Source organism: Vidua chalybeata, chromosome 2 (assembly GCF_026979565.1).
Source record: "Vidua chalybeata isolate OUT-0048 chromosome 2, bVidCha1 merged haplotype, whole genome shotgun sequence".
NCBI classification, from domain to species: domain Eukaryota; kingdom Metazoa; phylum Chordata; class Aves; order Passeriformes; family Viduidae; genus Vidua; species Vidua chalybeata.
Window position 1 is genome coordinate 106,143,026 of NC_071531.1, and position 24,083 is coordinate 106,167,108.

At 40.7% G+C, this 24,083-nt stretch overlaps 1 protein-coding gene and 1 pseudogene across 1 annotated transcript; one reads left to right on the forward strand and one right to left on the reverse strand.

The window, feature by feature from the left end:
• Window positions 1–486: 486 nt before the first annotated feature.
• Window positions 487–9,342, forward strand: HSPA13 (heat shock protein family A (Hsp70) member 13). Its single transcript, XM_053935423.1, has 5 exons — window positions 487–542; window positions 2,033–2,373; window positions 4,033–4,246; window positions 4,823–4,990; window positions 5,914–9,342. The coding sequence occupies exons 1-5, from the start codon at window positions 518–520 to the stop codon at window positions 6,636–6,638; spliced, it is 1,473 nt and encodes a 490-aa protein (XP_053791398.1). The 5' UTR covers window positions 487–517; the 3' UTR covers window positions 6,639–9,342.
• Window positions 9,343–10,849: 1,507 nt separating this feature from the next.
• Window positions 10,850–23,955, reverse strand: LOC128783759 (ATP-binding cassette sub-family C member 6-like; annotated as a pseudogene).
• Between the last annotated feature and the right edge of the window lie 128 nt (window positions 23,956–24,083).

The window sequence follows — 24,083 nt, forward strand, 5'->3', positions numbered from 1 at the left end:
TTGCACCCTGCGCAGATTAAACAATGTCTCCTTTCCGAACCTGGCTCTTGCCCGTGTGAAAGACACGGCGGCCAGGCTCTCTCTAAACCCTTGCAGAAGAGGGAACTCCGTACTTTCTAGCTGAAAACCGAGGGGGATGAAGGAAGATGTCCTGCTCCAGCACTGCCACAGCCGCGGTCTCTGACGCCTCACGCCGACGGGAGGCTGCAGAGCACCATGGCGCCGGGGCCCGGGACTACCGCTCCCAGCGGCCATCGCGACTCCCGTCTGCCCGGGCCCGCGCATGCGCCTGTGAAAGGGCGCACACCGCCTCCCCTGCTAACGGGTAACGCGCCTCCCCTCCCATTGGCTGGTACCCGCCGGAACCGGCCGCGCCGCGATGCCCATTGGGAGTTGTGGTTTTCTCGCCCGCAGCAGCAGTGACGTGAGCGGGGCGGGCGGGATACGCGTACTACCGTTCCCTGCATGCCCCGCGCGGCCCGGAAAGAGCCGTCAGCGGCCGGAGCTACGGGCAGACATGGCGGGGCAGATGGCTGTGCTGGGTGAGGCGGTGGCGCGGCTGGGCTGCGGGGTTTGGGGAGTTTTGCTTCCGCTCTCGCGTCTTTCTGCCACCGGTGTCGCCCCGGGCTGGCTCTCTAGGGTGGCACGAGCTTCCCGTGCTCGCTGTGTTGTGCTGTGTCCAATTCTGGGCTCCTCTGTACAGGAGAGACATGGGACTCCTCGAGCGGGTCCAGCGGAGGGCAGCAAAGATGATGAGGGGACTGGACCTTTTAGAAGCAAAGGCTAAGGGGGCTGGGCTGTTGAGCCTCGAGAAGAGACGACTGAGAGGGGACCTCATCAATGTATTCTTCCCAGTGCCTGCAGGGAGGGGTCAGAGCAGGGACCAGGCTCTGCTCAGTGGTGCCCAGCAATGGGACAAGAGGCAATGGGCAGGAACTGATGCACAGGAAATTTCACCTGAACATGAGGAAGAACAACTTCACTGTGCAATGACCAAACACGGGAACAGATCCCCCAGAGAGGCTGTGGAGTCTCCCTCACTGGAGATATTCCAGAACCAGCTGGATGCAATCCTGTCCCATGTGCTCTGGGATGACCCTGCTTGAGCAGGGAGGTTGGACCAGATGAGCCTCTGTGGTCCCTTCCAACCTGACCCATTGTGGCATTCTATGAAAGCCAGAGTGCTCAGTGGCACATTGCTCAGAAATGTCTGGGAAGATTTGCAGCCCAGAGCAAGCCAGAGCTTTCCAAACAGTCTGTTTGAAGCACTACAATGGCCACCCTTCTCTGCTGTGAAAAAAAGAGGTCACCCACTCTTTGAAACTTAACTTATTTACATTTCTTGTTGAGATTTTGTTTGTTGGTGTGTTTTTTTGGTAATCATCTGAGGCATTACTTGGTGCTAGACTTTTTGGTTTTCTGTCCCTGTTGATTATAAGTAAAATTAAAAGAAAATAAACTAAGCAACAAGCTCTTCTGAACATAAACTGGTGTTCCCTTGGGTTTCAAGGTACAGGAAAGATTCAGAGGTATGGGAAGATGCTTTTTTGGGAGCTATGGCTGAAACAGAATGAGGTACTATGGGTTTCTCTCTCCTTATTTTTAGACTTTTGGTGAAGCTGGAGGTGTTAGAATTGGGAGTTTGTAGTTTCGCTGTGATTTTGGGTAGCCCCATTAACTCAATGTCCTTTTTCGTGTCATTCATAGGCAGCTCCTGCAGAAGTACGAATTAGCCCGTGTTATTGCAGTAACGTGCAGAGAGAAATAGATTTATTACAGTGTGATGGTATTTTCGGCTTGGCTGTCTCTTGGGCTTTTTTTCCTTCATCAGTTTAATGTTTAATGCCTTAAATTCTTGACTTCTAGCCACTCTGTTGAGAAGGAAATTAAAAACTAATTAGGTAGCTAACCAGGCTCCGGAGTGTGAAATAAAGCTGCGGGAGGTGTAGTGTGTCACACGGTGTCATTTGCATCGACTGGAGGCTTGCGGACTTGCTCCCCTAACCCTGCTGTTCCCAACTCCGTGTTGCAGGCTCTGCTGTGCTGGCCCTGCTCTTAGCCAGCTACCTGGCACAGCAGTATCTGCCCATGCCCACCCCCAGGGTGATCGGGATCGACCTCGGCACCACCTACTGCTCCGTCGGCGTCTTCCTGCCCGGGAGCGGGGACGTGAGGGTCATCGCGGATGAGCACGGGCACAGCAGCATCCCCAGCGTCGTCTCCTTCACCGACACCGGCGTGCACGTGGGCTACGAAGGCCTGGAGCTGGCCGACGCCAATCCTCAGAACACCATATATGATGCCAAGAGATTCATTGGGAAAGTCTTCACTTCGGAAGAACTGCAGAGTGAAAGCAGCAGGTATCCCTTTAAGGTAAGCAGCCACCACCTTCAGTTCCCTCCAAGCAGTAAGGGACATCCTGCAGGGTGCAATCCAGGCTGGGCACAAACAGATCCAGAGCAGCCCTGGGGGTGCTGGTGGGTGAGAGGCTGGACATGCCCCAGCCATGTGCTCTGGGAGCCCAGAGCCCCCCGTGTGCTGGGCTCATCCAAAGCCCCGTGGGCAGCAGGGCAGGGAGGGGATTCTGCCCCTCTGCCCCGCTCTGCTGAGACCCCACCTGCAGGGCTGCATCCAGCTCTGGGCTCCCAGCACAGGAAGGACAGGGAGCTGCTGGAGCCAGGCCAGAGGAGGCACCAAGGTGATCAGAGGGATGCAGCAGCTCTGCTTTGGAGAAAGGCTGGGAGAATTGGGATTGGAGAAGGCTTTGGGGTGAACTAATTGTGGCCTTCCAACACCTAAAGGAAGCTTGCAAAAAAGATGGAGAGAGATTATTTACAAGGGCCTGGAGTGACAGGACAAGGGGAAACAGCTTCAAGCTGATAGAGAGGAGGTTTAGATTAGAGATTAGGAAAAACATTCTTTACTGTGAGGGTGGTAAGGCCCTGGCACAGGTTTCCCAGAGAAGTTGCAGATGCCCCATCCTTGGAATGTTCAAGGGGCAGATTGGATGGGGCTCTGAGCAACCTGGTCTAGTGGAAGGTGTCTCTGCCACTGGCAGGGGGTTGGAAGGAGATGAGCTATAAGGTCCCTCCAACCCGATTCTATGACACATGAAATGTGGTTGATCATCTTGTCAGACCTTGAGTCATTTGGCCCAGTCTGATGTGCCTGAAAACTGTAAGAGGTATCCAGAGAGCAGAAGGAAATGGTTGTGGAAGTTGTGTACTTCTGCATGAGAGCTGATAATGATTTTCCAGAGGACCCTGTGTTTCCCTACTGGGAAATGTGTTTCTGGGTAACCTTCCAGTCCCATCTCTGAAAGGATAAATTTAAACTTGAAATGCTAACTGTGCTTTGCTGAAACTTTACTTCTCCGTGAATTTGTAAAATAAAAGCACAAACAAACAAAAATCAACAAACCTCTCCCCCAAAAAAACCAAAACCCAGAAAAGTTTTAAAGCCACATCTTCTCCCATGTCCCAGTGTGTTTTTTCCTACAGCACATTTCTATTTCACCAGCAGCAGAACTTGAAAGTTGCTTTAACAAAACTAATCTGCATTATATGAGCATGGTGCAGAATTGGTTGAAAAAATAAAAAAAAAAATGTGTACCGCAAGTGGTCTTTGAAGTCTTGTTAATTTTTTAATATTGTTAAGAGAAGCTTTTTCACTACCAAGCTGTTTGTTTCCTTTCAGAAACCTGAAAGGTAAACTAATGATTAAAAAACCATCCCTTCTGTCTTCGAATGTAGTGTTGGAAGTTGACTCCACAGTTTCTAAGTCTTAACGTTTTTTAATATGTTTTACTAGGGCATAGTGGGTGTCATTTGTTTGGATATACTTTGACCCCTTAAGTGGCATGTTTTGCATAATCCTCCTAATCAAGGAATAAAAGTGGCCCAGAAATGGCTAAGCACATTTAAACTTTTCCTGAATAAAGAGACTACATGCAAATAAAATATTTGGTGGGAGCAGGGTGGAGGAGCATAGGAAGATTTCTCACTTGGGGGTTGTGTCACTTTATCCTTCTAGATTGTCAACAACAATGGATTAGCTGAATTTTCTGTGACAACTAATGAAACCTTTCACATCACTCCAGAGCACATTGGCTCTAAGCTGCTGCTGAAACTGAAGAAAATGGCAGAAGCTGACCTTGGCATGTCCATTTCCAAGGCAGTCATCTCCGTGCCAGCAGAGTTTGATGAAAGGCAGCGGAATTCTACTATTAAGGCAGCTAACCTTGCAGGTGATGTCTCTCTATTCCAGAGTTTTTCTTGGAGAGCTTGAGGTCTATTTCACTAACAGTAAGGTCTTTGTGGAGGATATAGAAACAGTAAATGAGTGACAGAGAAGCTTAGAATGGATTTATTGTGAGGAACAGCTGAGAACTTCTGAGTACTGACAGGTGCAGCTGGCTAATGCAGACATAGATAGCTGGAAGTAAGATTTACTTCAGGGAAAATAGTCTTTTTTATAATCTCCATATAGGGAGACTATATAGAGCACCCTTGGATAATCATTTAAACAAAAATAGAATGCATGAAATAAATCTCCTTAGCAAGGTTTCTCTGGAAGCAGTGTGTTTGGGCACATTATGATTCATGATTTCACCCTGATGCTGAAGCAGTACTACTTTAGGATTAAGTAAGGAAAAGAGTTCATTGGATATTACTGCTTAGGAAACTACTTCCTTTAGACCTGAAACTTAACTTGAGTGTGGTTAAGAAAATGCCTACAAGTAATGGCAAATGTCATTCTGATGTAAGAACTGCAGTTTTCTGAGGTGTACCTGAGTGTTGCTTGTTGTCTCTGCTCGTCATAGGGCTCAGCGTTTTGCGAGTAATCAATGAGCCCACAGCTGCTGCCATGGCTTATGGGCTCCACAAAGCTGATGTGTTTAATGTTCTGGTGGTGGATTTGGGTGGAGGAACTTTGGACGTGTCTCTGTTGAACAAGATGGGAGGGATGTTCATCACACGAGCCATGGCAGGTGAGAAAAATGCTTTTGTTTCTCAAGGAGTGGGAGGCAAGGTGCACCTGAAGTCGCTGTTGGAGGGGCTTTTAAAACATATCAACCATGTCACAGAGTATTTTCCAAATGCATTCTCGGCAGATTTTCATGCAAAATTAGGTTTGTGGCTGGTTTCAGCAATTAAGACCACAGAGTCAGGTTTTGGCTGACCCAGAGGGGTAAGTTGTGGTTTCATTTTATCTGTGTCTGTTAACTTTTGTGCCCACTAATAAAGTGCTGCTGCATGTTACACTTACTGTGACTGAACTTTTGGGGGGTTGGGATTGTTTAAAATCTTTCCGTCACCTTTGCCCAATCTGGGAATATTGGCAAATCACTGACCAGTGCTGTGGTGTGTCCTTGTGTTTGGTGCCAGTTGAGTTGAGCAGGGTTTGGGAATATGCAGGCTGTTAACCCAGAAGTTTTGTGAATGGTGTATGAATGATTCATCCCTGGGCACTGAGCTCTGGCAGCAGTGTTTGGTCAGACTGTAGTGAAGAGACAGCCATGCTTCAGCTGGCCTGCATGCACACAGCTCTGAGGTCCAGTGCCAGCTGCCTGTGTTGCTTTCAGCAAGCAAGTTCTTGATGTGAGCTGCTGCTGCTCAGTCCAGTTAGAGTGGAACAGCAAGAAAGATTCAGCAGCTTCACCCTGATTTAGTTAGAGGTCATTAAGTGAGTTACTGTTTTCAGTCAAAGCAAAACAGTGAAAATTATTATCCATCATGTGGGCAGTGGACAACCATTTTGTCTTTTGTCACAGCTCTGTGAGCTCATGTGCTTGTGGTCCTTCTGTGTTTGTTCTTGCCCTTGAGCACCACCTTGCAGTGAAAGAGAAGCAGTGTGCTGCTTTCTGGGGCTTTGAAGGTGCTCTGTCTGATGCCTTCTATTCTGATCTTCCAGGTAACAACAAACTTGGAGGACAGGATTTCAATCAGAGGTTAATGGTGTATTTATATGATCAGCTCCGTCAAACGTACGGTTCTCTGCCAACACAAAAAGAGGAGATTCACCGCCTCAGACAGGCTGTGGAAGCTGTTAAATTAAACCTGACTGTCCATGAGGCAGCTACACTGAGGGTGCTGTTAACTCTGCCAGCAAACGAGCTTACAAGAGGACTTGCAAAAAGCCAGGTAAAAACAAACAGTGTGCTAAAGGGCGAAGCCTCACAAAACATAAACGGCCTGGAAAAAACAAAGAGTGTGCTAAAGGGCAAAGCCTCACAAAACACAAACGGCCTGGAAAATCATGGAGACACTTCCAAAGTAGAGGACAACTTTGTGGAAGTTGTGTTTGAAACAGAAATCTCTCGGAAGCTGTTTGAGATGTTAAATGAGGACCTTTTTGAGAAGATTCTTGTGCCCATTGAAAAAGTGTTGCAGGAAGGGCACCTGCACAAAGCAGAAGTGGATGAAATTGTGTTAGTCGGAGGCTCCACACGGATTCCCAAAATACGTGAAGTTATTCGTGACTTCTTTGGAAAGGAACCCAATACCTCTGTAGATCCCGACCTGGCCGTTGTGACGGGTGTAGCCATCCAAGCAGGAATTCTTGCTGGGTCCTGGCCTCTCCAAGTCAGTGCTATAGAAATCCCTAACAAACATTTACGGAAGACTAATTTTAACTGAAAAGAAACTCTTCTCAATTGCATTCCAGCTCTCCAAAAGGATCCATACTTATCTGACTGGTGATGGAACCTAATCTTAGCTTCATTCTATTCAATTTTCTCCTGTTCCCGTTAGGTGTTACTGGACACCTACCTGTGCTAAAGCTTGATGTTACTTTAAAGGTACAAACGAGTTCTGAAGTGTGCTGTGTTTACTTGGAGAGAGGATATTGGATGAAAATGCCAGTGATGACACACCCACATTTTCTTGCTAAATTTTATTAGCAAATCCTGGAGCGGTGTGTATTTAAAGTATAAAGGGAGTGTGACCAAAGGTTTGAGATGATATGGTACTGAGGTATTCCTGCGTCCATGTATTTACTTGAAAGGACTGTGAAGCAGTTAATGCACAGAGCATTGGCAGTGTTCAGCTTACACTTGTTTATTATATTGAGCCATTTGAGCATTTAAGCTTCTTCCCTAAAGGCATCTTGCAGCTTAAATGAGACTGAGGCATTCACTTGATTCTTCTGCTGTTCATAACAGCATAATGGTATGCTGAGGCTCTGTGGCAAATTGTCCCATGATTAGGAAACTTTATTGAAAATGTAGCTCTTGCCAGTGCAGTTTCTTGGTCTCCAAGGGCTTAATTCCTGACCTGGTGGTGATGGTTAAACACAGGTGCTGCTGTTTTACCACTGATGTTCTTCACAGAGAACGAGGGTATATTGCCAAATATTTGTACCTGCCCCTGCCTTATTTTAAAACTACAGTGATTTTATGTATCTTGAAGCCACACCTGCCTGTCTTCCCTTGAATTTGACCAACACAAATTTCATCATTCTGCATTTACAAGTGTGTGACATCTTCTCCCTGAAGTACCCCAAGCCATACTGTCCTCGTGGAGAAAGTATGGGACAGAAGGGATGGCCTGTATGAAATGTAGTTCCTCTAGCCCTAGTAAATGAAAATTCACCCAACTACTTTGTGCTTTTTAGCTCTTATGTGGTTTAAGTTTTTTTATAACTCTGCTCTAAACTGAACAGAAGTTTTAGCTGTCCTATTGGGAAAGAAACTGTGTTGTGTGAAACTTGGGGTTTGAGGTGGCACTTCTTAGGACTCTCCTTTAGGCAAATAGATCACTGTCTAGGTACCTTGAAAATGTGTTGTGAGGAGAACAAAGTAACTGATCTGAAAAAAACCAGAACTGGTGACAGTTCTCTCTCTGGAGGGATTAAGCAATAATCAAACACCAGCTGAATTCTATTATCTGCTTGGAACTTCCTACCAAAAAAACATGTCACTCAGCTAAGACTGGTTTTAACATCCATCAGCCCAGTCTTCATCAGGTAAGCTCTAGTAACAGGTGGTTTTAAGGATGTTCTTGTCTTCTCCAGAATAATTTTGTATTAACCTTGCTAAGATAAAGAGTGGGGCTTAGATTTATTGTTTTAACCTATGACTATATTAAAATAGGCTTATTACTCTCCTGGCAGTAGGCCTGATTTATGGCACTGCCATAAATCAGTTGTGCTGATTCAGCTGTTTGCATAGCTATTGTCTAAATGCATCTTTGAAGTAATCCAATTAAAAACCTCTTAAATTCAATCAGTTGCACACAGCGATTCCATCAGCATTGTTTAACTTGACAGAGGATTCCCAAAGTACTGCTGACATCTGCTTAATTTTCCTTAGTTGAAAACCAGCATTTTTTTTTTTTATTTGAGGGTTCTTTTTTTCCTTTGTGCCTCTTTGAAAGTGACCCCAACTAAGTCTGTATAGAGCTTCCAGTAAGTAGAACTCCTGCAGTGAAAGAAGTGCCTCTTCAGTGACACACCATGGATGAATGCTGTACAGTCCTCAGTTGCTGTTGGGGGCCTTTGCTTTGCAGATGTAAATGTGTGTGTTCAACATCTGTACCAACTCTTTAGAGTCATTGTGGCCTTTCCTTCTGCCCTGCTGTAAGTTCATCTCAAAATCCACTGGAGTTACAGTAGGACTTTGGTCTTCACGTCTTCAATGCACTGTGTAAAACAAGCAGACCTATTTGGAAACAGAACCACATCACAGAGAAGTTAAACTATTAAAAGCTTTTGCAGTTTTGGGACAAGTTAGGTAGGAGCTGTTAAAACTCTCAAAGCAAATAAATGAAGTACTTTTTTCTTTCACATCCTCCTTCACCCTGGGGGAGTTAAATCTCCTTCAGTGTTAATCTGGGAACTGAAAGGGAAGGGCAGGTTGTTTACTTGTAAAAATGAAATTCACAAAAGGGTATTTATTCAGAGATCTATACAGGTTGGATTTTTTTAGAAGAGAAATTACTATACACTGGATATCACAATGCATCCTTATTTATTAAATTTTCTGAACTATTTATTTTGTATCTTTTAATACTGTATTTTGGCACAAACAATTGAATTTTAAAGACGAGTCCACTGCACTAGGTGGATATTTTCAGGTATGCACATGGGCTGCTTACCAGAAGTCTCTCTGTAAAAAAGTTGATACTCGAAGGCTGAAATCTTTCTGTAATCCTTATGATTGCCTGTGGTGGTAGGTGTGTAACCGATTTTTCTAGCTAAGGCTTGTTTGGCGAGTTGAAATTCTGAAAGCATCAAGAGGCCTCAACAATTGTGTGTTCCCTAATTGTTTCCCAGTGCAGATGATGAAATGCATTTTATAAATAACATTTTAGATTTTTTAATAAAAGCAATTTCTACCCCTTGGATCTGTCTTCTTTCACTTTCTCAAGGAAATTCTGTCTTCCTCAAATTCCTTTGAAGTGTAGAAGATGAGGCTGTGTCAGCTGTGAGAGAGTTGTACATCTGCATTGTCTTGGGGAGCTGTAAAGTCTGCAGAGCCTGAACAATTGCAGTGTTTCATAAATGTTTCAAAGCTGGCAAAAAGCAGAAATGTGTCTTTCTTCCTGTGAGGGAAAGTGAGAGTTCGTCCTCGGCTTCTTTCTAGTTCCTCCTGTGATACAGCCAGGAAAGTGTAGAGCAAGGGCAACAAGCAGGGCTGAGGGGAGCAGCTTCTGAGAGGGTGGTGCATGTGTGACTTTTGAACACTGTGGGGAATGAAGTGGGAGCAGGACATAAGCAGGTTCTGCTCCGTGCTCCTTCCTGTGAAAGGGACCGATGGAGTCCTGGCTCCTTATGAGCCTCATTCTTCAGGTCTGCTCTGGTCCCCTGCCTGTCCCACTCTTCCTATGAGCAGTCCCACAGGACAAGACTGGAACCCAATTCCCAGATACCAAGGAAGCTCAGGGAATTCCTGTTTGGAGGAGGAAGGTCAGGGTTGTGTGCCAAGCTGTAGAGCTAGCACATGGCTTTGTTTGTGCTGGCTGGTGCCCTGGTGTTTGGTGGGTTGAGTCAGTTCTGAACTCAGCCAAGTGGCCCTTCATAGGTTTCCTGGAGTGAGTCTCCAACATCAGGTATGTAAAGAGAGGCTGCAGACCCTGGCTGATGTGCTTGAGGCACAAGTGCCTTTCCCTGCCCACCCTAAGCCCGTTAGGGGGTTTGCTTTGGTAAGCTATTGCTGCATGGAAACACAGCAGGAGCATTTCCTGCTGCTTCTGCCTCCACTGCACCCCCTTTTCAGAAGTTATAGTCAAATATCAGGGGTACAGCTTGCTGAAAGAAAGGGAATGGCTTTGCTGACACTAGTCCAGCATTTTCTTTTCTCTCAGGCTTTGCCATTGTTCAGTCTGCAGCTCTCCCAGCTGCATTCTGAAGGTAGCTGGAAGTGAAAGGTTTTGTCAGCCTGGCAGTAAGCACAGAAAGCTCTCCCCACAAATAAAAGTAAATAAAGTAGAAATTGCCATGCACTGATGCCTTATTCGGACTGTTTTCTCTTGCAAAAGGGATTGGTTCCTGAGGTACTGAAGGCTTCCTCCCCTAGCCGAGGTGCCCAAAACTTTCTCTTGGGGCACTAATTAAGATTGTACTTGATACACCAGGTGTCAGTATTAAACTAATATAACAGGGCTGTAGCCAGGAACTTTATTCAATTTGTTGGATTTTTTTTTAAGCAGTTGATGGAGATCTTATCTTAAGAGAAGATTGATTACATGTTGGTATTAAATTTCAAGAACTTCAGGAAGTGCAGTAAAAATGGAAATTACTATTTATGTGGCCTACCAGAAGCAGAAACATTTAGCTGACACTTCAAGTAAGTGTACATAACCTGTCCTGCTTCTGTAATTAGTATGGAGGTTTACATTAATATTTACCAGCAAAGTGGCAGCTCCACCTGACTGCATTTTTTGGGATTCCTTCACAATGGGATTTTGTAATGCTCAATTAGATATTTAAGATGTGGTTTTCAGTTTTTCTGAGATCACAAGAGGAAAACTGACTTAATGGGGCACATTTATTGCCTCAAGAACTACCAAAGTATACATGTGGGGATGTGCATAGCCTAAAAATCAGCCCCAAGTGACACCTGTCTCTGTGTACATACAACAAGCAGTTTTGTTTTTTCCTGAATGTGTAATCGTAATAAGAATTAGTAACTAAATGAGCATAATGTCAGAGCAACTTAGTTCAAGTTGAGACCAGCATATCAACAGCAAGATTTATTTTTCAGTCTTTACTAATGCAACAGTTTTAACATATGCCATGAAAATCCCTGCTTCATTCTGTTGTCCCAGTGCCAGTATGATAAAAACAAGTGATTTGTATAAAATCTGAATTTTATGAAACCTGATCAATATATACAGATTGTAGCTGTAGTAAACAGCAATGCTGCAAGGAGCTCTTGAGTAAGTCAGTTGTTTTATATGGAATATAAAATATTGCACCTATATATATGGAATACCAGAGATCCTTTGAGCATTCCTTCAGACTTCACTCATTAGTTTTCTTTATCTTCTTATCCCATCCTCTGCAACCGTTTCAGAAAAGGCACTTTTTCATTGTAACAAAGTTTGTAGTGTATCATATTCTAGAATCCTTCCTCCATCCAGAACAAGCACTCTACAATACAAAAGCAGAAAGATTACAGAAGAAAAATCAGCTCTTCAGCCACATTTTCCAGTCCCAGTACAAATATCTCTGGATTATGGGAATGCATTTCAAGGAAGTAATTAATTTTTCAAATGGCTTATCAAAACTTGCCTCTCTGAATCCATGACTGTGTGTAACCTGTGGGCTGTAGTTAACACTGTGCAGTTGTAAAACAACTCCTGGTGGTGGACTGCACAAAGTTATCTGTTTCCACGTCAATAGAAGCTGTCACCTCATCTAGGACCAGATTTTTGTCTTCCGTAGTAAAGCACAGGCCAGACAGACCAGCTGTCTCTGTCCAACACTGTTGAAAATACATTTGAGCAGGGCAAGTCAGGCACATGGAGGAAAAGGTGCACAAGATAAAGCTGAGATTACTGTGAAGCATGTCTGTACTTCTTTTCTAACAATACTTTATGTTTCTGAAAAGACTACTGAAATATGTTCATCCTGCTTTGGAATTTTATTTCTTCTTGCTCAGCATATCAATAGTAATTAAGATAGGACTCTTCAACACCCATGGCTGAACTTTGAATCTTAAACCCAGTCTTCAGTTTTATATTTACATTATAGTGGGCACTAGGAATGAGCCAGATTGAATGCTAAACCACTTTTTAATAATGTAAAAGTTCGGATATTCTATATGTTAGCTGTAGTATGCACCTTCCAGAAATGTCCTCCTGAAAATGATCTGTCAGAAAAATTCCAGCTGATATTCAGTACACTATTTAAGACCTGTCCCTTTGCTGCTGAAAACTTCAATATTTGTCTCCTCAGTTTAGAGTTCTTTTATTTCAAGTGTCACCCTCCTTGCATAATTATAGGTTAATGTTTCAAAGTTAAAACTGAGTTGTTTTGCCTAGGCAAAGAGAAAAAAAAAAAAAAGAATAAGCTCTCTGCACTTTGGTAGGTTTCTAATTTATTGGGTGTTTTTTTTGGTTCATTGTTTTTTGGGTTTTTTTTTTTTTTTTTTTTTTTCTGGTTTTATTTATTTTTTCAATTTAAATAAATGAGCACTTTTCTACCCAAATCTAATGAGGTGCTGCATGAGTTGCAACACCACACCCCCCCTTCTTTACACTTACTTATATACTTGAGCTGAAAATAGTCTACTCCCTTGGCTTCTCATACAGCACAGGCCATCAGAATTTATGTCACCGTGACCAGTTGGTCACCTCAAAGAAACTTGCACTACCAGAATAGTTCTACTAAGAATGACAGGAGATGTGTCATTTCCATCCTGGTACCTTCTGAAGTAAATTCTCTGGAATTTTCTCTCACATAGTTTTACAGTACTGGAAAATAACAGCATTAGCACTCGCTTGATTATGTACCTGACATTTTCATCACCTGAAATCTCATGGAGGAGCTTCTTTGGCAGTGACTGGACAAAATCTTTTAAGTCATATAGCTCCAGCACCTCCTACAGTTCAAGATCAGAGTGCTTTCCAAGCAGATCCAGATCTGACTGCAGCATCCCAGAAAACAAGATGGATCCCAAACAGCAGCAGAATGTGAATACACAATTCCAACATGATCCTAAAACAGGCTGTCATAAATCCTTACATTAACAGAAGGAACTCAGACAAATAATCTTGGGAATGGATCTTTGCAAGGGAAATTGTAACAGTTTGAAGCTGGTGAACAGGAGGACAAAAATTGCATGCAGTCTCTGTGAGCTCAGTTCTTCATTAAGGTGAAACATAAAGGGCAAGAGATTTCTTGTGCATTCTCTGTGCTCTGGTTTTGCAGCTGACTAAAGACCTGCCCAGCACCTGGCAACGGCTGCAACACATGAATTATTACTGGAGACTACATTCATGAGCACTGTTAAGAAAAATTAGAAGGCTATGACTCTAAGTTAAATATCCTTAATTTCCTATAGGAAAGATGACATGTTCAGCAACAAGAATACCTGCAGAGATTTATAGACTGAACTAATGCTCCTAGAGATGGTGAACAGACACCTTGACCAAGTGCAGTCACAGTGGCTGTGACCCAACAGGCATAAGAGGCCAACAACAGTCACTAGCAAGTTACATGCAAACAGAACAGTGACAATTTTGAGGGAGCTCAGTGACCAAACAGGACAGTTGAAGTGGTAGCAGAGCTTGTGTTTGTTCTTCATTTAAACTTCATGTTACTTGCACTAGAACAACATTAAAGTAATTTCCTATACTTTAATGTGATTCTTAAAAGCTGTTTGTATGAGGTGTATTTGGCTGATCTGAAGAAGTTATGTGCACACTGTCAGCTTTGGTATTTGTCATGCCCTTGTTTCTCTCCCGGATTTTTATCTTCATCCACTCTCCTGACCTATGCAGTTCAACACTCCAGACTCCACCTACTCTTCACAAGGTTCAGTCTCCCTTTTTTTCACCTTTTGGTTCTATTCTGAACCCAGCCTGTAAGTTCACTGCACTGTTGGGTTCCTCTCAGTGCAGTTGTCTGGCTGTGGATCCAATATACTCCAGCCACAGTAAATCAGACTCACAACTGCAGTTGAGAAAACACTGTGTAATTCACAACTGTCAGATGTTGTTCAGATTTGTAGAGCATTAGCTGCTTAAATTAAACAAGACAAATGTTACAACTGAGTATGTATGAATTGTGTTCTGAAGACCTGTGGCATGATCAATTTTGGTCTTGTATTCTCATTTTTGAGAATATAGTTACATCAAAAAAGCTGTATCAAAATTAGAAATTATGATAAAAAATGGTGAATTTGCCATTCCCCTAACCAAGTACAGTTCTCAGAGGAAAAGCAGCCAAGAATTTGCAGGAATCTTTAAGTATTTTCTTTTAATCATCTCTTTATTGGAAATCCCAATCTACTTTGGTTTAAATATTAGCATCATCTCTATGCATGGTCTGTGGGTAGATGCACACAGGAAATATTACCAGTGTTAAAGCTCCTAAAAGGCTAGGAAAAAACCAAAGCCTTCCTTTGAAAAACATCAGATAAATTAATTGCAAGTGTGATCATCCATTCACAAAAATGTTTGTATGAATGGCATTCAGGGAATGTGCAGAAAGACTTCAGGTGACCATTGATTTTGTGTCCTAGATTTTACCTTATATGAGAGCATTTAAACATAAATCAGTTTACCAGCATGAAGATAATCCTAATAATACATGACCTAATCTTGAGTTTCCTGCCCTCTTCTGAAGTAAAAAGTAAGCTCTACATGACAGACCACAGCACATTGTTTTAAATACATAATACATAATTTGTGTATACATCACTTTATTCCCTACAGGCTTCAAACATAGTTGGACCTATTTTAAAATATTTTTGCCCTCAGGTGGAACTTGAAAACACCATGTGTAGCTATTCTACATTCTTATGTAGCTAAGACTGTTAAACTAGACACAGCATACAAAACCTAATGTCATACTTGCAGTCTCCATGCTTTGAAGCTTCTTCCATATAATTGCCAAAATTCCACTGGTACCCCTCTGTTTCTGGGCAGCCTGTGGACTTTGAGGTTATCATTTCTCCCAAAAACTGGATGTCTTATCTTAGTCAAAGAAGAAAAAATAGTTACCTCTCAACCACGTCTCACCTGTGGAATGATGTTAAGATTTCCATGTAGTCATGGAGTCCAATAGTTGATATATCAATTCCATCAAGAATTATTTTGCCTTCATATCCCTCCAGAAATCTAAATAAGCAATTTGTGAGTGTTGATTTACCAGCTCCTGTTCTTCCAACAATTCCAACCTGAAGCAGAAAGTTTTATGATAGAGACTGTAACTTTCCATGCTACACATTCTAAATGAAAAATGATAGAGATATAGGGAATTACAGGATGCAGTGAATTCAGTTTCACAGCCCCCAGTCCAGTTCTCTCAGAAGCTGTACAGCTCATGCCTGGTTCAGTGGGAATCCTTTCCATTTCCTCTCCCTTTTGTCCAGCACTTCTCAGCTCAAACAAATGGCTTAAAATAGGTCTCAACTGGTGTTCCTTGATCCCATGCCTGATGTTGACCAGCCCTAACCTGGCAGCCTATTTCTCTGAACAAACATTCAGCAAAGTGGACAAGAGGTTTAACTTAAAATTTGGATCTTCTTCCTTAAAACTGCCAAATTCATAAAACACTACCTCAGTATATTACAGGGATAAGATTTTCTACATATTTCTTTAAAATACTTTTCTCATTTGTCTTTTCTTTACTCTCTTCTCCACTTAACATCTTCCCTGTTCAACATCATCTTCCTGCATTTAGTACTGGAGTCTCCTTATCTGAAGTATTTTTGAAGGAGAAAGTTGGGAAACAGAATTTTATACCCCTGATTTATTTCTTACTGCATACAGTACTTTCTCTTTACTCTGTGCCTGAAAGGAAACACCATTCAGGGATAAACCAAGATCCTTCCAGTAATGAGCCTTGTAGTTAACAAACTGTAATTCCTTTATCAGGCCAGCCCACTGGTGGTCTTTTTGACAATATCCACGATTATTGGAATTAAAACATAAGCATGGGAGAAGAGTAAAAGAAAATGAAGAAATAGAAGAGTCCTGCTCCCAAGGGCTTTTATGCCTCTGTGCTTGACACAGGCACTACTTTCAGAAAAGCACAATAGCCAAGGTAAAGTGATTTGAAACAAGTGTCTGCCCAAGCATGAGGTGAGAAAGAGTTACATATCAGACAGGCCTCTCTTCCTCTCTTCCCTTTTTCAAATGCTCCTCTTGGTTGCACACAGCACAGAGAGTTCAGCTGAGCTGCAGCTGCATTAGTCTGACTACAAAATCCACTGCTACTTTACTGGTCAAAATAGGAATAAAACTGCTGTGAAAACTACTATAAATGTAATGAAGAAGCTACATATTATTCTCAAATAAAAATCCCACAAACCCCAGAAAATATTTAATAACTATTAACTGATACCACCACTCACCAATACTAAAGTCAATCTAAGTGGTCATTTTCTATGCACAGAAATGAAATATTCAAAAGGAATGCTCAGCATTCAGGATGAATGCTCACCTTTTCATCAACTGTTGCACGTTCACAAATTCTTTCAATTGAAACTGCATTAGTCTCGATTTCACATGCTTTAAGCACCCAAACAGTTAGAATCTGAATCACCTGGGGAAATATATACAAAAATAGGAACAAAAAATTTGACTCTACTAGAATACAGCACATTAATTCAAAAACTTACCCTGAACTTAAATAACTCATAAGCTGCATGCTTAATCACAGAAGCAAAAAAATGACAGAACATATTGGCACATCACCTGAACCAATGGTTAGAAAATCCTTGATCTCAGTGTTCCTCTGAGCAGTTCTTGTCTGCTTTAAAACTGCCCAATGGTTGTTGTAATTTGCACTGACATAAAAGCTCCAACTATCAGAAACTACTTCAGGATCACCAGCAAGTGTGCTGTATGAAACATTGAAAGGAAAACCATATATGGCTCATGTGTGCACAATTATTGCACTGTTCCCTAGGTAAAGCAAGCCAGCAACGTAGAACATTGGATTTGTAATAGAGGTATCTATTGTCTCTGCCAAATTTGTCACCTTCAAGCCCTGGGGATGCTTCTGCAGACAGAGTCATATAAAATGGCCTGGGTTGGAAGAGACACCTGCGATGACCTAGTTCCAAACCCCCATGGTACCAACTCCATAGTTAAATATTCCCACTTCTGTAGGAAAAGAGTGAGCCAAACCAATTCTGAAGGTCAGCCTTTTGGAAATGTTGTGAGCTTTTCTAGAATGACTGTACAAAGCAGTTTGTACAATTTGAAAGGAAGCCATCCTACATTACCTTGATTTTTAGGAGATCTGAAGGGCCAATTAGGTTCTCAAAAAGATGTTTTCCAACATGTACATCTACAGAAGAAGAGCGTCATCCAGGAGATACAAGTCAGCATTGCTGTACACAGCTCTAGCAAGGCTCACTCTCTGCTTCTGCCCTCCACTTTTATTGACACCTTAAGGAAAGAAAGCCAAAAGAATCCACATTTAAATAGGAAATACTAAAGAAGGCCTGTGTATTATACTCAGTCTTGAATAAAAGAAAATAAAAACGTGGGCTCTGCTGACTATTCCCACTCCAAAATGGGCAAATGCAAGGCTACTTTGTAAAAGTAAAAAGTAACTTTTATTTACAATCATACAGGCATTTTTACAGTATAGAGAAAACCCCTGGAGAACAGGACAGGGCAGATGCAAAATTCTATACAGAAAACAGCCATTTCCAAAATTTTTAAGAGTTCAGAACTCTAACAAAATTTAAGTTCAAAGTAAGTAACTGAAGTAAGAATTTGGGCAGGATGTACTTGGCTGAACCCTGAATAGTCATCAGTGTTAATTATCAAATAGGTAATCATAAAACCATAGAATCCATAACTTATCTTATTGTTCAATTTTTAATTTCTGACACCTCAGACTCTCACCCTTTCTGCAGTCTCTGTTTGGTCTCCATTCAGTAACTGTTCCAAAACTGGCAGTAATGCACCAGACTCTAAAACAAGTTTGTAGTATGGCCTGTTTAGATTGGAACCAAAGAGAATATTTTCCTGTAAACTGTCTTTTTGCGATGTCATGCTGAGAAACATATGCCACAGAACCCTAAAAAGAATTGGAAACAATTATGTTTTATCTGGGCTTTCTGAACATATAAAACAGCATTTAAAAATAAATTTGAAACTCCAGCTTTGCCTCAAAGTAACACCAGTAATTCCTTCCAAAACCTGATCACTATTAAAATTTATCATCAATGATTTGAATATTGCTAAAATTTTTATTACATCAGGTAATACAAACCATCTGCTGAATATTACACTATAACAGCTTTCCTATTAAAAAACACCTATGACTTTGAATAAAACTGGCAGAGCTGGGACATATATGGAGCAAAGTCTTCCAGGGAAAGATCACAGTGACAAACTGTGATATTACACTGCATACAGATATTACATCCATTGTAATATCTGTATGCAGGAAACTGGGTCTTATTGGACATCAAAACACAGTTTGATGGTCTGTATTTTTACATAAAATGTGGAATATGTGACCTTTAGAATTTAAGATTACAGAATAGGAACAAAGATGGAGGTGCTTTTAAATATTTTCTTACATTAATCTACATGCCCTCTGAAAATCTGTTCATTAGTTCTGCTTAACTGGGGTATTGAGGAGTGGAAAGGGCAGGGGAAGATGGACAGTCTTACTCTTCTCTGAACCATTCCCTCAAGTTTTTCCATTTCTCCAAGAACAGCAGAAAGAAAAGATGACTTTCCATATCCAACCTGCTCCACAACAGCAACTAAATAGCCTTCAGGAATGCTGACATGATTACGTAAATGAGGCCAACAACTGCAGTCTTGATTTTAACTGCTGTAAGAATGGTGCTCCAATGGTATAACTGATGGAGAAGAGTTTGTGAGAGAACCACAAAAAACAGGGCAATAGCACAGCCACAGCCACTCCCACATGAACTAGGCTGGGTTTCATGGGGCATAATCATGGCTCTGAAAATAAAAGAAAATTAATTTTAAATTCCATCCATTAAATCAGCAGCCAACAACAAACATTCCACAAACTAAGACATTGAAAATTTGTTTAATTGAGTCCATTTTGGATCTAGATATGGCTAAAGATCACAACAAATTATGATGTCAAAAATGGCAGGTTTTATCTGTGTTTTCCAATCCCTTGCAATTCTCAAATACAAATCTCAACATGAATATGCTATTGCTGACTTCTCTGACAATGAAGTATTAATGAAGAATAAAAGAAAATAATTTTATAAAATAATTTTTTAAAATTAGGTATTTGTACTTAAAAACATTGTAACTATAAGCCACAACAGCAAGAGCAGAAAAAAAAAATCTATAGGAAAATTCTGACTTTTGGTGTTAATAAAACTTAATCTTAAATAACCATCAGCCATGATGTCTTCAAACAAATTTTATAGTTAACCGTTTTGATCAGGATTACATTGATTCAGAACATATTTTGGAGGTAACTAATAATTCTGTTCATTATCTCTTTTCTTTATAAACACTCAAGTATTTGATCATCTCTTTACACATCTGTGGTAAGCACAACTTCTAAAAACCATTTCTATCAATGTCATGGTACCAGCAATGCAATAACAGAGTCACTGCATTTTCCCAGGAAATGCCATTAAATATTATATATTTATGTGAGTTTTTTTTAAGTAGGGTTGGAAAAAAATTGACAAAATGGAAGGAAGGTTAAGTATCTTTTTTAGTCCATTTTTCTTAGCATTTCATTTTATCTTTGTATATTAAATACTTAAAACAATAATGTGGAATTTTTACTAATTTTGTCTCAGTCCTTTAGCTATGAAATTCCTGATTTCTCTGAGCTTTCCTTCATTAGATCATTTGCAAATAATCATGTGGAGGGAGGTTTAGAACCTGGTAACCCTTTAGCTTTACTATTAATATTGCTCTTTGAACAAAAAACGAAACACATTAAAAACTTACTTCATTACTTGTGGACTCATAAAAGCCAGAATGTCAGCTGTAACTTTCAGAAATGCAACTTTAATCAATAAATACTTAAATCTTTGCCATAGTGGCAAAATCAAAGATGGCTTGTGGAAACTTGTTTTCTTAAATAGCACCCTCTGGATGCAAGAAGCCTGCAAGATTGCAAAAATATAGAGATTAATCAGACATTTTTTTTTTTTAATTCACCCACATTTACAGTATAAAATATGCAATATTAGAGTGTCCATCTAAAGCCATCAGTTTCATCTGAAAATGAACATTTCCTACAGATAAAAGAAAAGCTTTGGAGTAAGAAATTAAGCCTGGTTTTATTTGGCCGAGCTAATAGTTATTCAGGAAAGGATAAATGCAATTCCTAGGGTTGCCCCTATCATCCAAGAATATAATTACAATATACTTTCGTCTTCTAATTATTATCACAGGTCAAAACAAAAAGTATCTGAATATACAGAGATAAGCTTCAATATAAATGCATTCTCATTTATAGCAGGCTTGCAGCAACTTTATATTTAAGGCTGAACAACCTTTCTATTATTTCAGAGTATTTTCAGTTGTCAAGCAACAATTTTCAGTTTGAATTTTGCTCCAACAATTGCAAAGATTCTTGACAGGGCTTAAAAAAAAAGAGACTTTCTTAATTATCATAGTGATGATGGACAGCAAACTGATAACAAAGTTCTCTACCTACATGAAATAGAGATGCAAAGAAAAGACACAGGGAAATCGACGAATTCAGAGAGAAGTGTTGAACAGTTTTTGACAACATGGTAATTCATGACCAAGTAAAAGTCACTGTAGATTCTGTACCAGGCACAGCAGGCATCTCATCACTTGAAATGCTGAAATGTAACCAGGAGTCTCTCTAAGAGCTAAGTTTGAATTTGAACAATTAGGAAAATCCTACAGCCATACTACAGATCACTGTTCTCAACACTGAGGGGTCTCTGTGTCCTACAAAACGTAGGCTGTTCAATAAACGAGTGGATTTTTAAAATCTTTTCCAGCTTCTAGACTCAACTTCAGACAAGGATATTGCCTATTGTCAGAATTATACCTACCATTAATCCCGGGGCAGACTTCTGGACTTCTTTTCTCCACTGCTTTTCAAAGTTAGGACACACGCTGTATGGTGAATCACCTTCATTGAGTTCAAACAGGTCATCCTTTCCCAATGGCTTCTTGTAGCCTAGAGATACCACTCTGAAAGAAAGGAATTCATTTGGACAGCTTGAGACACAACAGGCAAAAAAAGCAGGACCGCTAATTCAAAATCTAATGATATAATCTAGTGCATATAAATAAACTGTGATCAAAGTAACTGATGTAAACCCATAAAAGCTAAACTGTGGAACATACTCACAGTTACCTTCAGCACACTGAAATTCACCTGGAGTAAGGAGAGCCCATGGAGATTGTCACATCTGAACACAGAGTTCTAAAGAACCTTTATACTTCAGAATCTGTCTATATTTCTGATCCCATACTTCTTTACAGAAAAATATACTATTTCATAAAAAGACTTGTGGTATCATTATCCACTTACTATTCTGATCTGGAATAAAATACCTTTTTTATTACAAGAGTGTATTATCATTGAATGCTAGATTCATTTAGGTTGGAGAAGACCCTTAAGACGATATAACACTACCAAGTTTACCATTAAGGATATCCCTGAGTGCCATGTCTACACATCTTTTAAATACCTCCAGGGATGGTGACTCATTACATTGCAACTCATCTTCAAGAAAGGTAAACCACATTACACTGCTGGGTTTCAGCACAAATACAATGAAAATTTCCTTACAGAAGACGTTCATCTGTTATATTTTTCTTTTAATGAAGTGCTTTTATCCACTTCAGTGTCAACAAAAACTTAACCTGGTCTTAAAAATGGCAGAACAGGGCTGACAAATACACTGAGCCTAAAGAAACCATGACAGAAACCCAGGCATTTGGAATTTTTGATAAGCATGTCAGCTTTGTAAAAATTCAAAGCAAACTGTGCAATACCATTTTTGAGGTGGGGAAAATGCAAAAGGATTCATGCTGACAATGCAGTTTGACTTAAAGGCCATCCCAAACATCTGGAGCTCTACCAGAGACACATGCATGGACACTGGGGCATGCATCCACAACCTCCCTGTAGTTGCTTCATAGCTAAATAACTGAAAAAAATTTTTTTTTGGTTGTTTTGGTTTGTTTTTGTTCCCTTCTCTTCTTTTGTTAAACATTGTAGAATTAGTTAAAAGATACAAAGTGTAGCCTGACTTAAAAATTTTGGTGAATACTATAACACAGAGAATGCATCAATGTCATACAGAAACAGTGCACTGCAGAACTTTCCAGAAAAACTGAACATTTGTATTTATGGTCTTAAAATGTAAGGAGTGGTAAATACAAAGGTGAACTCCTAACTTCAGCAGGGCAGAGTTTAACTGAATTCTCTGAATCCTTGAAACAATCTGATTGTTTTAAGTTAGCTGATTAATAGTAAATACTAGTTTCAATTATCTGTAGAATTAAGAATATTGAATAAAGCAAGAAACAGTTCTAACACTTTTCACATGTTTTTTTTCCCACTCATTTTAAGATTTTTGAAGTAGGTGTATCATCTGCCCCAAATAATTTTTCAAGGAAAAAAATGTTAAAAAATGGTCACAAGCCATAACATACAAAATTGTTTGAAATAAAATTGAACATATTAAGTGATAGGAAGTTGCAAGACTTGATAGAGTTGAACTTTCAGTTCCTATTTTTGGTGGAAAATTTCCCAAGGAGCAGAGGAAGTTCTGGTGTATGTGAGCAGGTGAGTGACAATAACACCTTTGTGGCCTGCCATAAAAGAGGCAGGAAAATAAGCATGAAATTGGCTACCTGGAAAATACCTTACATGTACTACAGAATATTTGTTCCTGGAGATCTAGAAAGTTGTTATATTGCCATTGTTACATAATGCCATCAGATAATGTATAAAATTACTGTTACTATGTATAAACAATACCCCACTAAATAGTTGAATGTGATCTCTAAATGTTGCAAACTTTGATTTTTGTGCAAAAAGCTAACAGCAGTCCCAAGGTCAGGCTCAAGCCGGAATGATGTTGTGGAATCTAAGTGCACAGTCTACAAGTCTGTGAGCATCAATGAACAGCAACAACCAGTTTAATAAATTCTCACCTGCTAAACCAGGAACATGTTAATTAACTGAAGAAAGAAATTTTCAGTGTTGCACTTCTGTTTAAAAGTGAACAAAGGAAAAAGTATCAATGATACTTGAAAGAATTATGTTCTTGGTGTTTTTGTTTTCTTCTTTACTAAACGTGTAGTTTTAGAAGATATTCAATTCTGAGCTATCAAAAGGCCTATACCTACACAAACTTTTTTTTTTTTTTGCCTGTTACCTTCTCCCACCAATACACTCTAACACAAGGTATGAAGAATGAGAGAAGTCTACAGCCTCATGAATGAATAGGAGAACTTAACTGGCTTCCTTAAATCTTTGACAGTTACAATCTTGCAGGGTTTATTTCCCCCCCTCCCCCATTTGATAATATTGGAAGTTAGCAACAGCTAATACTTAAAGCACAGCAGGGTTCTTTCAGGACACCCTAAGAAATAAAGCACTACTAACGTGTAACATATGCACATAAATGAGACGAGTATGAGGCTTGTGCACTGCTGCCAATTTCGTAAGGCGTTGGAGATAAGAGTAACAGTGGCAAACAAACAGGACCTCTCCCGTAGTGCCCGAGGAACGTGCGTGTATCCACGCCCAGGAGCGACTGCAGCACAGCGAAGGAGTGAGTTGTGTCCCTCGGTCACTGGCACATACCATTATACATCCCTATAATAATCCCAGCCCAGGACGCAGTTGCAGCCTTTTCCAGCAGGTGCCGTGAAACACACACCGACAGAACCGGCGCTCCTCTGTAGTTTCCCGCAATAATTTTTATTGTGCTTTCA

Coding starts and splice junctions, on each gene's coding strand:
- HSPA13 (XM_053935423.1), top strand. CDS start 518: ATGGCGGGGCAGATGGCTGTGCTGG. Junction 543..2,032: donor GGGGCAGATGGCTGTGCTGG/GTGAGGCGGTGG, acceptor TCCGTGTTGCAG/GCTCTGCTGTGCTGGCCCTG. Junction 4,991..5,913: donor CATCACACGAGCCATGGCAG/GTGAGAAAAATG, acceptor CTGATCTTCCAG/GTAACAACAAACTTGGAGGA.